The sequence below is a fragment of the Bactrocera latifrons genome, unplaced genomic scaffold (genome assembly GCF_001853355.1).
Source record: "Bactrocera latifrons isolate USDA-ARS-PBARC rearing strain unplaced genomic scaffold, ASM185335v1 scaffold_20, whole genome shotgun sequence".
Taxonomy (NCBI): Eukaryota; Metazoa; Arthropoda; class Insecta; order Diptera; family Tephritidae; genus Bactrocera; species Bactrocera latifrons.
Window position 1 is genome coordinate 1,908,728 of NW_017535519.1, and position 15,678 is coordinate 1,924,405.

Genomic DNA, 15,678 nt, shown 5'->3' on the forward strand with positions numbered 1-15,678 from the left:
GTTAATTAGAGTATCGAAAATTACAATTGCTACAAAGCGGTTGCTTTCCTTTGGTAGACCTATTATATATATAATATAATTTTAGATTTTACCGCCTCTCCGATTTGAATGTATCACTTATTAAATTATATTCAGCAGTCATTAATAAATATAAGAATATTCACATATGCAAGTGTGTATTTCTCGATCTTTGTCTTAAACAAATTCATCTTAACTATGCACACACTTTATGCTCTTTAGTTTGAACTACGTGCTTTTCTGCGAAAACTCCATCAATACTTTGAACTTATCTACCTTAATCCCTCATCATTTATCCTCTGTGCAAAGTTTGCAATTTTTTCATGGCTTTCTTTTTTGCCATTCGCAGTAATATTAGCATCCTGCCAGCTACTGCCCAATCTCGCGCTATTGTATACTGTTCATTTGACGACCGTCACGCGGAGCTTCTCAAGTGTGTGCCTTCAAATAGCGCGTTTGCCTTTGGTCTTTTGGTGATTAACCAACTTTGGTCGCAAGTCTGATATGTGATTTGACGGCAGTGGTGTCTCGTATTTCGTCGCTTTGCTAACCGCATAACCGCTCAGCATTTAGCATCTTTGTTGGGTCGTTGGTTTGCCGCCAATTCAACAGTCCCATGGTCATTGGCCGGCACTTCCCTTAGCCTTGTACTTTGCGCATTCCGATGGCCTCCGAAACATATCAACATACCTGCATATACCAGACATACGTACATATGCATCCTTATAATAGCATGTATATGGTGGACGTTTTTATGTTTAGCGGTGGCTAACGTGTATTCTAACTGTTTTTATCCGTTTGATTTGTATCGGCTTGCCCCGCGCTCGACACACATTCCATTTCTCTTCTTTCTTGTCCTTGGTTCTTTAATTCTCTTATGCAGTGCTCTGCAGTTTATTGTCGTTAAGCTGGTGTTTTTGTTATAGCTTTATATTTTTTGTTAGGATTGTGGCTGATATTCGATAACAACGATGTAAATATGCATATCTACAAGTGTTAGTTCATAACGGCACTAATTGCACAATTAAATGATAGTTTTTTTATTCTACATAAAAGGGACGTTAAATGAAAACCAATCGGCCAATTTTATAAGATAGCTATAAGATCAATGATGTTTCACAATCAGCTCCAACTATAACGGAGTCAGCATTCCTATCACAAGGCATAAAGTGTGTTTCTGATTTATTTCTGATATAATCAATATATAATATTATTTCATTACTAAAATCAGCGAAAATCATTAAAATGTCCAGTCATGTAGATTTTACCATATATATTTTTATACTTTTGCAACCAGTTGCTACAGAGTATTACAGTTTTGTACACCTAACGGTTGTACGTATCAGCCAGAGATAAAGAGATATTTAACTCCTCTCTCACTGGAAGTGAGAGTGCAATTGCTAAACGTCAAAGCCTACTGAACTTTGACAGTTAATCGAGTTCAGTAGGTTTTGACGTTTATCAATTGGAAAGGAGCGATGGCCAGATTGAAATCTTACCAAAAAATATGTAAACGGAGGGATCTGTTGCATCTTTCAAGACCACTTATAAAAAATGTGAAGTAATGAAAATTAAATAAATTTGTGAAATTTAAAGGTATTTGATGAAATGTTTTGTAGTTTGAAGCACCATAGTATTATTTTCAATGGAAAATGTTTAAAAACATTTACTGATTGAGAGCTAACAAGCTTAAAACCTTTTATTGGGTATTGAAAGGTCAAAAGTCAGTTGTTCTAATATACTTTAAAAGGATTCAAATAGTTTCTCCATATAATAAATAATCACTGTAGAGTAATTTTTATTCGTACTAAATGTTGGGTGTTTCAATTTAAAATACAATAATTAATTTTAATTATACTCTCGCAACAAAGTTGCTAAAGAGAGTATTATAGTCTTGTTCACATAACGGTTGTTTGTAAGTCCGAAAACTAAAAGAGTCAGATATAGGGTTATATATACCAAAGTGATCAGGGTGACGAGTAGAGTTGCAACCCGGATGTCTGTCCGTCCGTCCGTGCAAGCTGTAACTTGAGTAAAAATTGAGATATCATGATGAAACTTGGTACACGTATTTCTTGGCTCCATAAGAAGGTTAAGTTCCAGATGGGCAAAATCGGCCCACTGCCACGCCCACAAAATGGCGGAAACCGAAGCCATAAATAAAGATATTAAAATGAAATTTGGCACAAAGGATCGCATTAGGGAGGGGCATATTTAGACGTAATTTTTTTTATAAAAGTGGGCGTGGTCCCGCCCCCTACTAACTTTTTTATACATATCTCGAAAACTACTATAGCTATGTCAACCAAACTGTATAGAGTCGTTTCCTTTAGGCATTTCCATATACAGTTCAAAAATGGAAGATATCGGATAATAACAAAAAACGTCAGAAACACTAAGTTTTACGGAAGAAATGTCAGAGGGAAGCTGCATCCAGGCGTTTTTAAAAAATTGAAAATGGGCGTGGCGCCGTCCACTTATGGACCAAAAACCATATCTCAGGAACTACTCCACCGATTTCAATGAAATTCGGTATATAATATTTCCTTAATACCCTGATGACATGTACCAAATATGGATGAAATCGGTTCACAACCACGCTGAAATCTCGATTATCACTTTATCATGCGAGAGTATAAAATGTTCGGTGACACCCGAACTTAGCCCTTCCTTTCTTGTTCATTTTAATTACAAATACATTGAACATCCCTTTATTCCTGTATCAGCTTAAACAAAGCGAGATAGATATAGGATTACAGCTATGGACAAAGATTTAGCGCACTTGCATTCATAATTAGATATATTACCGTTACTTTTAAGAGAGCGATACTTTCATGAATTTATTATTAGTAGATCAATACTTCTGTCGCCTCTTTAAATGAATGGAAAATAACCTTTATAATTTTCCCTCAGATACCGTTAATTTATTTCTGTTAAATTTCGTCATAAATTCGTTGGAAAATGATTTAGCGAATTTATAGTTTTCGGTCACTAGTTGTATTTGGTTTAACAAAGAATTAATCACAGTTGTAAACCTGTATTGATTAGTTTTGGTAATATATAATATATATAGAAATACTGTTCGATTGAAAGAAAAGAAGAAAGAAAAATTATTTGGGACCTTTACAAAAACGGTAAAAATTACTCAAATAGTAAAATGCTCAAGAAAAATGGTGTACAATGCCATCAAAAATGTTAAGAGTGATCCAAATTTGTTAAAACAAAATAAAGTTCGTAAGGCTCCCCCTCGCAAATCAACCCCCTGCGAGAATGAAATAATTCACAGAATGTGTAAAGCTGGTGCTTTCAAGTCCTCACGCGATATTATGGTCGAAGTCAATGCAGAATTGGACTTAAACGTGTAAAGTAGACTAGTACGAAGACGTTTAAATGAAAATTATTTGTATGGACGTGTGAGCAGAAAAAAATCGCTATTTTCGAAAAAAAAATATTTAAGCGCGTTTGTCATTCGTTCAAAGCCATATATCAAAAGATTTAAATTTTTGGAAAAGGAGACTTTTTACGGACGAAACGTAATTAAACCGGATTGGTCCTGATGATAAAACATTTGTATATCGTGAAAAAAACTAAGAAGTCAATCCAAGGTACACCAAAAAGACCGTAAAGCATGGGAGAGGAAATTGAAAAGTATGGGGATCGTTTTCATGGCGTGGAGTTGGACCCCTAGTAAAGATAAAAGGGAATATAGATAAATTTGCATACCTTATTATAGTGAGGAATACAATGGAGCCATATTCCTATGATGTTATGCCTGTATACTGGATCTGTATGCGCGACAACGTTCCCAAGCATACAGCAAATGTGGTAAAAAAACTGGCTTGCGCAAGAAAAAATTCCACTTCTGGATTGGACAGCGCAAAGTCCTGATCTAAACCCGATCAAGAACTTGTGGAATGATGTCAAAGAAAAAGTTGGGCAAAGAAAATTTAAAAATTGCGACGAGCTCGGGGCAGGAGTACAGGAAGCGTGGAACTCTATTCCTTTGGACAGATGCCAAAGGTTAACAGAGAGCTTGCCACGCAGTTGTGAAGCGGTGATAACGAATAACGGTTATTCCACTAAGTATTAACCAAGTTAGATATAATATCAAAGAAATTTCACGCCATCTGTTAATAATATTTATTTTTCTTGACTCATTTTTTAAAGTGCGCTAAAAACTTGTCCTACCCAATTTTGACTTTATAATGTAAACTGAACAAAACGTTGTATTTTTATTATAGAAAACTAAGAAATTTTGGAATACTTTAGTTTTTAGTGAGGTAATAAATAGTTTTTTTTAACATTATAACGATTCTATTTTTTTTAAATATAACATTATTAAATATCATATTTCACATTAAGAAAGTGCGCTAAATCTCTGTCCATAGCTCTATATATAAATGGTCAGGATGACGAGAAAAGTTGAAATCCGGTTGACTGTCTGTCTGTCCGTCCGTCTGTGCAAGCTGTAACTTGAGTAAAAATTTAGATATCTTGATGAAACTTGACAATTGGGCTCCTTAGTACAAACAAAATTTCGAGTTCGTAGGTGGGCGTAATAAACATATAAAGCACTAAATTAAGGTATAAAGCTGTAATTTTATACAGAGGTTCGCAGCAGCAAGGGGCACCTGTCGGCAGTATTTTTTTGGAAAAGTGGGCGTGGCAACGCCCTCTAAAAAGTTTAATGTTCATATCTCCCAAACTACTTAATCTACAACAACCAAATATGCTGAGTACAAATCTTATAAGAACTTCTATCGACAGTGGGAGAATGGATGAAATTGGAGGATATCACTCACTCCCAATAAAACGGGAAACATTAAATTTTCTACATACTAAGCTGGTATGAGAGAGCTTTATGGGAGCTGGGGTGTAAATTGGACGATGGCCGATATCGACAAAATTTAGTAAGTGGCATTAATCTTACATTATTTTGTTACAGTGTTACAGGAGGATGGAGTCATGTGTAGAAGAAAACCAAACTCTATAAGTCACTCATAATACCCGTCCTGCTATATGGTGCAGAGGCTGTCTCTTATACACATCTAGATGTGTATAAGAGACAGACATTGACATAGTTCAGCGAATTAAAAGACAGCGGCTACGCTGGCTAGGTCATGTTGTCCGGATGGACGAAAACGCTCCAGCTCTGAAAGTGTTCGACGCAGTACCCGCCGGGGGAAGCAGAGGAAGAGGAAGACCTCCACTCCGTTGGAAGGACCAAGTGGAGAAGGACCTGGCTTCACTTGGAATATCTAATTGGCGCCACGTAGCGAAAAGAAGAAACGACTGGCGCGCTGTTGTTAACTCGGCTATAATCGCGTAAGCGGTGTCTACGCCAATCAAGAAGAAGAAGTTAAAATGGTTGAAATCGGACAATTTAACACAATTTTAAATTCCACTTCATTCGTTCAGTTTCCAGTACACAAATCAAGAAGCAATTAATATAACGGGTTAAAACGTTGCACGAATAACGCCAAAGCCTTTGAGGGTTTTACTATACTGACCTAGTCCCATCATCCTGACTTGGAATTTCTCACCCCCCAGATTAGCTGTTGTACTGTGTAATCATAGCATATATGAAAGAGCGGACGAATATTTATTAAATCTGGTCCAGAAGTTAAAGCGCCAGCCAGCCGTAGCTAATTTTTCTACATATACAAAATACTTGACTTCCTCTCCCAAAAATTAGTTTAACGGAGTAATTCCATATTATACGGTTCAACTATAGATTTCCTACACTTGATATTATTTTGTGAAAAAGTCGAATCATTTGAATAAATCGTTCACCATTGATAGTATGATTCCGCTGTCAAGAATAAATAATTAAATCAATTTTGACTTCGAAATGCAAACCATTATACATGAGTCAGGTTTTTATTATGACCTGTCATGGGCGTCTGTTTTTTTTTTTTGTTGCCGAAGGGGGCATTTTACACAGATACTGCTACTTTGCTGTAGCAATGTGATTCGTACCGCTATAGGTGCACCTCATTCGGGCCCACGCCCAGTTAGCGATACGGTACGTCTACGTACTAAACCGTAACTCCATCTCCTGTAGCTTTACTGATGCCCTGTAGACTGTCGTTACGCATTTTATCGCTGGGTATGCATAGTCTGTGGGCTCATGTCATTATAGCGCTATTCGCTGCTCTAGATCCATTTCTTCTTTGCTGTTGTACTGGAGTACCATGGCTGAGATCTTCTCCATTATATTCCATACATCACTCGAATGCAATTTATCACTATATTCTCTGGTGTTGTTCGGTCGGATATTTTCTTTTCCAGAGATAATCGCTCATTTGTACAGGGTGGCTGATGAATTTTGCTACATCAAGAAACTCAAATAATCTTTTTTTTCAGTGTATGGAATTCATTTTTCTTTTATTCATGTTAAAGCTCATTAAATTTTATTAAATATAGCTTAATTAGTTTTAAAAATAATGGAATTTAAATGCTCGTTGATGCATGTGCGGCATCTTACCAAAAAGTTGTTCATTACTGCTTGGAGAGTTGAGACAGGAATAGCCGCAATTGTTTCTCGMATGGATTGCCTTAGTTCATTCAAATTTGTTGGTTTTCCTTTGTAGACTTCCTGTTTGCAATAACCCCACAAGAAAAAGTCACGTGTAGTAAGGTCAGGCGACCTGGGTGGCCAACGGAATGTGGAGTTTCGGGATATCAGCTTATTGGGAAATTTTCGTCGCAATTCTGTCATAACAGGAAAGAAATTCTCATTCGGCGTAATTCTGGACAGAAATACTCTCTCAACATGCTCAAGTAACGGTCTCCAGTAACCGTAACGGTGTGACCGTTTTCTTCGAAGAAGTAGGGCCCGACAATGCAGCGTGGTGAAATTGCACACCGCACTGTGACACGAAGTGGATGCAATTCTGTCTCATGGAGTATCTGTGGGTTGGAAGCACTCCATATTCGACAATTTTGTTTGTTTATGTTGCCGCTTAAATCGAAACGGGCCTCGTCAGACATGAAAAGACAGTTCAACATGTTTCCATTATCTTCACCATTTGAAGCATCTTCTGGCAAAATTCCAATCGGCACGTCTGCAGCGTTCAGTTTGTTGGCCATTTGAACGTTATACGGGAATAAGTCCAAATCTTTGTGCAAAATTGACTGTAATGATTGTCTTCCTACACCCATTTGAGCAGATAAGCTTCTTGTCGAAACACGTGGATTGTTATGTATGGCAGCAGCTACAGCAGCGATTGTTTCCTCCATTCGAACTGAAGGGTTTCGATGGTAAGGTATTCTGTTGATTGTCCCATGCTCGGCAAAATTGTTTACAAGTCTCGTGCGCCTATACTCTCTTTGAACCGAAACTACGGACTCCAGTGCGTGATAGCGGCGGACAATCCAAATTCTTGTTTCAGTGCCCCAGTTATCCATTTTTGTTAAATGTAAAAGTCAATCTCCAAAATAAAATAAAAATAACCAGATTCATTAAATAGAAAAAAAGTTATTTAATTTTTTTTGGTAGCGGCTTTCATCAGCCACCCTGTATATTTCCGACAGTGTAAAAATATGAGTTCTGCGTTGTCGTTACTGCTCGCTTCGTTCCATCCATGCTTATATGTTACTGATTAAACGATATGTCCACCTCCCCTTGCATGATGTATCCCAGCGTTCATTTCCATTCGTTTAAGCTTGGTTGTCTTTCTATTCTACGCTCTGACAACGTTAGTTTCCGTCCTGTGCTTTTGCTTTTATCGTATATTCGCTTAAGTTCGAGAGCCATTATGTCTGGAGGCATAATTGCTGCTAGGACACCAACAGATTCATTAGAAACCGTGCGAAATGCTCTGCCTACTTTGATAGTGGTCAACCGGAATACCGATTGTACCATTCCATATTTTATGCCCCCATACAGGCGCCGCTAATATTTAAATTGACTGACTGACCTTGGCCAGAAGAGCTCTCCTGCTCTGTTTCGGCAATCCTACGTTTGCCATTATTCATAATAAGGCCATGTTTACATGCGCCGCTTTTTAACACGCTTTTTCAACATGCATTTTGTAATTGAGTTTCGTATCAATCCTTACACTAAGGCATTTCACAGCAGATTGAGTTGAAATGTTGTGTCCGTCTATAGTAAGCGAAATGGTTTCCAGTTTTTTTCTGCTGGTGATAAGTACTGCTTCCTCGTTAGATACTACCTTACCTTTAGTACAGTATCACTACATATACTTTGTATTTCATGGAGCTCCTTAGCAACTATTTTCACCGCAATATCCATCATACAGTGTATTTCAAAAAAGTGTGCCTAGCGCAGAGCCTTGTAGTACACCACCCGTTACCCTATACTTTTTTGGTCCTTCGTTAGGGTCTTAGAGCAGGATCCTATCGGACAGATAGCTTTGTATGATGTACAGCAAATAGGTTGGTGCTATATCTCTAACTTTCTTGATAGCATCAAGAGTTGAACGCTTTCTACGAAAGCCGTATTGGCTTTCAGAGAGACCACCATATCCTTTCAGGTGATTTTCTAGACGGGTACAGATTATTCGCCCATCGTACGATCATGCAGAGTAGTCCATAGGGGCTTGGTTCTCCTACTGGCTTGTTGTAATTCTGTAGGAGTACTAGCCGTTGTACTTTCCAAATTTTTGGAAACCCTCCTTTACGAAGGCAACGTGTGTACAAGTCCGAAAATGGCTTGAATCATATCTGATCGCAATTTTAAGAGCTTTGGTGCCATGGTGCTTTGTTATTTTTAAAGCCTTCAGCAGCTTGTACGACTTCCATCTCGATGATTTTTGGCGCATCTACGACTTCTTCGCGGTATAAATTTCCTCCTCTTGGTTTTGTTGTGGAAATAGAGTTTCGACAACATTTTGGAGTAATGAGAGACATGCAGGCGCTTGTCGTTTGCCACCTTTAATTCCTGTCAGTTTGTCTGGTATTGTGTGTATTTAAAGAACGAAAATTTGACATCTTATTTCCATGTTAAATTCGAATGGAACCTCATCGCAAATATGTACGAAGTACTTGGTAAAAATCTTTCTTGTAGGAATAAGTTGTAACTTTTTGTGAATAAATTTATTTCTAAATTCAAAGTCATTATAATCATTAATACTCGGCTTTTGACAACACCCTCCTAGCACCCATTGCCCTCATTCTCTACTCTGTTTTTTTTTGTGTAACTTGTGTGAGGATTTAATTCCACAAATGTCGCATGGGTAGGCTAACACACTCACTCTGTGAAACACTTCAATAATTATAAATCTTATTGGTGGCAGCAACAGTAGCGTGCTGCTGTGGTGATGTTCACAGCTTCTGAGTAACACCACGCTTCTTACAACAACTACAACTACAACTGAGCTAAATCAAAAATTGCAGCTGCAATGCGATGCAATGCCGAACAATGCAGCTCAAAGTGGCGCAACGAACGGAATGTGTGCGGCGCAAGGCAAATGATAATGCGGCAGCAACAGGACAACGACAATGATGACGACAAAAACACAATGCAATTGACGACAGCAACAACAAATAATACAACAACAGTAGCAACAATGTTACAGGCGACGATTACAGCTAGAATGAGACAACTAGGAAGGATTGCGGCAATATGTTTTGTTAGTCGGTTGGTAAGTCTGCCGGTCCGTCCGTCGGTTGCTTGATACTTCACTTGCAACAATGCAAGTTTGCAGTCTCTCGCTGCAATGAGATCGCCGACAGCGTTGACAAATACAATGAAACTACAAAAACATAACATTGCAACTATGACTTTGTTGTTGGACGCTGCTGAGGTCGTCGCACAAAAGCAAAATAAAATCGACTCTAATGCGGCAACACCAGCTCACATATACATACCAGTGCGCACATGCTTGTTTATTGCAAATATGCAGTTAGAGCCTCAACTTTCACCCATTGCATAGCGAACGAGTGAAACAATGACAACGTCAGAAAGGAGAGCGTCGTGCCAGTGATTGCAGGGTGTTCGGTGCATTGAGCGAATGACCACAATTGCTTGGTGTGGCAAAGTTAATAGAGGATTACTGTCGAGTGTGGGTACTTTTCAAATTAGCAGTTAAAGAGGTAACGATTGCAAAGTAATGCAGCAACTGCAATGGCGATTAATCCATACAAATGTTGCAGTTACTTGATCTTCATGCCACTGACTGTCTATTTACTTTGAGAATGGCTTCATAAGAGGTATTCACAAGTAGCCTCAAGGTAGCCTTTTGTGGTAGCTTTAAAACGTTTCGTCGATCTGTGAAGATCTAGTGACCCACTTTTAGAAGTTTATGTGTGAAACAAAGGACAAATATGTGTCCCAGTGAGATCCATCGATTTTAGTTCAACGCTACGACCTAACCTATCTGGACAGTAGTTTAGGAGGAGCTTCAAAAAAATAAATATTACTGGCCTTAAACTAATCATGTAAGCTTTCTATCTGTTAAGGTTCAAACCGATAAATAACTAACTTAATGCAAGGTTAAGTTAATGGAATATTATTTTTAGTAATGAAATATTTAATAAATGGTTTATAATACCCAACTGAGCATATCTATTGTCCAGTAGTCTTTGTTACGAACGCCTGGTATATTGAGTTCAGAAAAATAATTGATGAAATATTAAGACGCAACTAAATTTAATCAGATAATAGTAATTTTGCTGGTAATTTGCGATGAATAGGCATGGAAGACTTAATAAATATACTTATTTGCCATGTGAGTATAGTACTTCTCGGGCTTATTATTTCCAGAGACAGGCGAAAGCAATGGATGGTGGACAAACCTTGAAACATACCTACTTAAGAAAGTTCCAAATATTTATTTTGGAGTAGCTTGGATTGTGGACATACCAAACAATTCTACTTTAAAGAAGGCGATTGCTTAGTATTATTAATACGATTATGGCGGAAAACACAAAATAAATGCACTGATTGTAAAGTTTGATGTATTTGTATTTCGAAGTTCCCTAATTTTTTAAGAAAAAAACATAGATACTACTTTAAATTTAATGGGGAATGTTTATTATCATTCGAAAAACATCCGGCCTATCCGTTGGATCAAATTTTTTATTACTCGTTCGAGCATTTCGACTGGTAACTGGCGGATGACACGCGTGTTGGTTTGTTCCAAGGCCAGAAACAAAACTGGGTTGTCCGCATAGACTTTAGACTTTAGATATCCCCACTGGACGTGATCTATTCGGTCAAAATGAATGGTGTTGTGAATGCACTCGAAATACGGAACATGTATGAATGTCCGAATCTCTACAAGAGGATTTAGAATCAAAGAAAGAGCGCCAAATCATGTATCATTCTTATTAGGGTTTGTAATCCGAATTTGAAATTCTAAGATTTGGCAATTATTATCTTATAATAATCTTCTTTAAAAATTCCTTGTCAGATACTCTTCATAAAGCTCTAAAGAAGCTAAGAGACCTGCATTTGCAATACACATCCAAATGCACACCGGAGTTTGAAAGGGAAACTCTACCAAAACTGTACTAAATTTTACAGATCGTAAGTATTATTTTTTTTATACGTTTCTTTTATTTCACTGTCTAGTAATTCCCGTACCTGAAGCTTTGTTCGTTTGTGTTTTAACTGCTGCTTTGATATTCTTATTGTAATTCGCTGTTCTATTCACTTTCCTCCATTTCGCCATTTTGAATTATTTTCTAGTTCATCACAAATTCCCCACACACCCACAGCTGGCTTTGGTCGCTTGACAATGTTTATCCGTGCCATTTTGTTTTGGAACTTCCGACTATTCATAATATTCAGTTGCTTTGTATGGCGTTGTAACTTTACGTTGCATTATTTGCCGCAATAACCCTCTGCTCTCATGGATTTCACCAGCCCACCCAGCGTGGGGCGGCGGGAGAATTGATGGCGCTGAACTACATTGAGGGCATCACACTTGAGTCGAAAAGGCAACGTGCTGCTCAGGCCAGGCTACATAATACTGCAACAACAAAGAAACTAATGCCGTAATGGATATACCAGCGGCAGAAACCATGCCCATGGTTGGCATCTACAACTGTGAACTGCATTCAAACAAAGCGCTGTGTTGGTAAGCACAGAGGCCTAGGACGAGGCCGCCTCTCAACTGTTTACACTGCAGGCTGTTTTTGTAAGATTTGGGGCACACATTAGTGCTCTGGTTGACTACTTGGCGCTGGCATGAGTGCTCTGTGGTATGCTCACATAAAAATTACCACTCTGCGTCATGCTGCAGCGTGGTGGGCGTTCAATTGATACCACACAACGCCGCACTAACAAAGAACTAAACACCTCACTGTTTTTATCATCGCTTGGGTCACTCAGTTATATGGTTGGTCCTCTTTATGCAATGTAGTAGCAATCAAAGCTTTGCGTAGTTTTTTTTCGAAGTATCTCAGCTCAAAAGCGATTTCTGAAAAGGGTTAGAGATTACACACTAATAACCCTTACGGCGCTGTTAAAATTGCCGTCGTTGTTCGGATCAGATCATATAACTATACTGTCATTCAAACTGACCGATCAAGATAAAGATCTTCATGAAAAATCTGCTTTTCATATGAAGGACCCTTATTATAGCTTGGAGATTGCTTATGGCTAGAAAGAACTATCAAAACGTTTTCTGTTGGATGCAAACCGTTGGCCGGTAACTTTTCTCACATTTCGATATAAATGTAGATCCTCTAAGATATACACCTGGTATTATTATTTTTTTTATTCCTTTTTATACTCTTGCAACCAGTTGCTATAGAGTATCTTAGTTTTGTTCACCTAACGGTGGTACGTATTACCTAAAACTAAGAAAGATAGATATAGGGTTATATATAATATATATAAATGATCAGGATGACGAGAAAAGTTGAAATCCAGTTGTCTATCTGTCTGTCCGTCCGTCCGTAAAAGCTGAAACTTGAATTGAAAAATATATATATGAAATATGGGTTCCTTAGTACAAAATAAATTTCGCGTTCGTAGATGGGCGTAAATCAAAAGCGCGATAAACCAATAACTAAATACGCTGGAGACATTTTACCACCGAAATTGTACGGGATAGCTTTTGTAGACCCCGGTATCCGTAGTTGACTTTTGATCGAAAATTTCGGTCAATGTGGGAGGTTTATAATTACAATTATGGAATAATCCTTATCTTATAATGGTATGTCTGTAGGTCAAAAATGAGTTGAATCGAACCAATACTTCCCTTAGCTCCCATATCTATATATATAAAATTAAGTGGCAAAACTTCCTGTTCGCATACTCCTCCTAGACGGCTTGCCCGATTTCAATGAAATATTTCATTGGAGCAATGGATAGGATAGCAATGGCAGCGATGTTTCGAGAAGAAACAGCTGGCATGTGCTGCTCCAGTGGCAAAGTGAAACTGCCCGCATTGGAACCGCCACCAGAACCATTACATTCCTTGCTCACTGGAGAATCGCCGACGTCTAAGCATTTCTTTCAGAACATACAAGCATACAATTCATGCTTTCAAATGAATGCCATGCTTTCTTTTGGTGCCACAAAGATCATTAGAGATCCATTTATGACATTCAAGGTGATTACTTTGCATGGAATTTCCAGTGAAACATTTGACATTTGTATTCTACAGATTCAGGGGCAAATATACCAACGAGCAGGCTCGCTCATACCATTTGCCGATGCCGACTATCAATTTTTGCAAATATATTTCATCGGTAATGAAACTGACCAACTAAATTAACGATGCAAAATTGCGACCGGCACAAGGCGAGAAATCGTACTAAATTTGCAAAGATTTCTCCATGAACACAATGAATTGATTCGTTTGTTCAAAATCGCATTGGACCGCATACCGTCTGATAACCATCGAATCGGCATCAGAGCAGACAAAATGCCGATGGGGCAGCATGCCAGACGATTCAATGCACCAACAATCGATGAGATGGCAATCGTCATTGTTGGCGAACAGTTTGAATCGCGACATATTGTATTGCACCGTAGAAACGAACAACTTCAGCATGTTTCCGAGCTACACCGTAGTTATGATGCATTACAGTATGCGATATTATTCTGGAGAGGTGATCACATCAATATGCGATTGATAAATCCAACTACTGGTAAAAACGTACAATTTCTAAGAAGAAATGTTACTTACGATTCAATATTTTGTGTATTGTTCATTTATAGGCCAAGAAACACCGAAAAAACTCAATGCGATGAACTTCTATTCGTGCAGAATAATGATTCGTCCGCAAGAAGACAACTACATCCTGGAATGTCGCAAGCTTTTCCATCAATATTTGGTTGACATGTATGCGAAGATCGACACCGAACGTGTCAACTTTATTCGATTCAACCAAGCTAAATTGCGTGCTGAAGAGTACATCCATTTGAAAGATGCCGTAATGTATGATGCAAATTGCAAATGTGAATAGCATTGGACGTCTGACAATATTGCCAGCCGCATACATCGGCAGTCCGCGCCATATGCACGACTATGCGCAAGATGCGATGTCGTATGGGCGCCATTACGTCAGACCGGATCTGTTCATAACATTCACGTGCAATCCCAAGTGGAATGACATCAAATGTCATTTGTTCCCCGGTCAATCAACAACTGATCGTCACGTGTATTCAGGGAAAAGCAAAAAGCAATGATGGATTTAATTGTGAAACTTCGTGATAAGGAAAAAAGGGGTCATAAGGTCATACAAAAAAACTGACACATACGAACGCCAAACCCTTTGAGGGTTTTACTATACTGCCCTAGTACCATCACCCTGACTTGGAATTTCTCCCCCCCCCAGATTAGCTGTTGTACTGTGTAATCAAAATATGCGTTACTGGTCAGGCAGCAATCCATACCTACTCCATGAGTCATGAAAAAATATGGTTTGGTGCGGTTTATGGAATGTCGCACATAGGAGCATTTTCCTTCAAAAAAACGGACAAAATTTATTTTTTTTAGTGCCTAAGTAACCGTACTAATATAAACAGATTACATTGTTGACCTTCAGCCCGCTATATTGGCACACCAGTAGTCGGAGCCTAGACTTCGTTCAGTACGCACGTTCTTATCCGCGACACTCTCTGTTGTTCTCGAAATTGCAAGTGGTTTTTTGTGTTGCTTGAACTGAATTCTAGAAAATATTTTTTATAGATTCTGGACAACCTAGTATGTATTTAATTGATTATAAAGATTGATTATAAAGTAAATATTAATTTAGTTAATGTATTATTTTTTTTGGGAAAACAATGAATCATTAAAAAAACAATTTTTTTTTTATTTTTTTAGAAATTAGTGCTCTTGTTGTAGTGTCAGGGGAGGTCGTGCTATAAATTATTTTTCTTAGTAAACTACAAGGTTTGTACTTAACGTATAAGCTTAAACACTTTCATCTTTCCCTCCCTTAAAAAAAACAAAAAAAAAAAAACGCGTTGAATTAGGTTCGTCACTTGCTTAAAATGAGTATTGCTTTATTTATTTTTTTAATTAAATACTGAAATCCCGCTAAATTATTCTAGACGGGTGGTATATAGATGGTATAAGGTGGCTCTATCGGAGCCGGTGTGAAAAGTGGACAATGCCCGTGGCACCGAACACCTATTGGTGAAATCCCATATCTCGGGACAAGACTCACCGCTTTCGACGAAATTTAGTATGTCATATTCTTTAATATATCTATCTCACAGTGGGAAAATGAGTA

General features: G+C 38.1%; 1 protein-coding gene across 1 annotated transcript; it reads left to right on the forward strand.

The window, feature by feature from the left end:
* The first annotated feature begins 13,313 nt into the window (after window positions 1-13,313).
* Window positions 13,314-13,712, forward strand: LOC108967951. The gene is made up of 2 exons (XM_018931651.1): window positions 13,314-13,547; window positions 13,602-13,712. The coding sequence occupies exons 1-2, from the start codon at window positions 13,314-13,316 to the stop codon at window positions 13,710-13,712; spliced, it is 345 nt and encodes a 114-aa protein (XP_018787196.1).
* The last annotated feature ends 1,966 nt before the right edge of the window (window positions 13,713-15,678 follow it).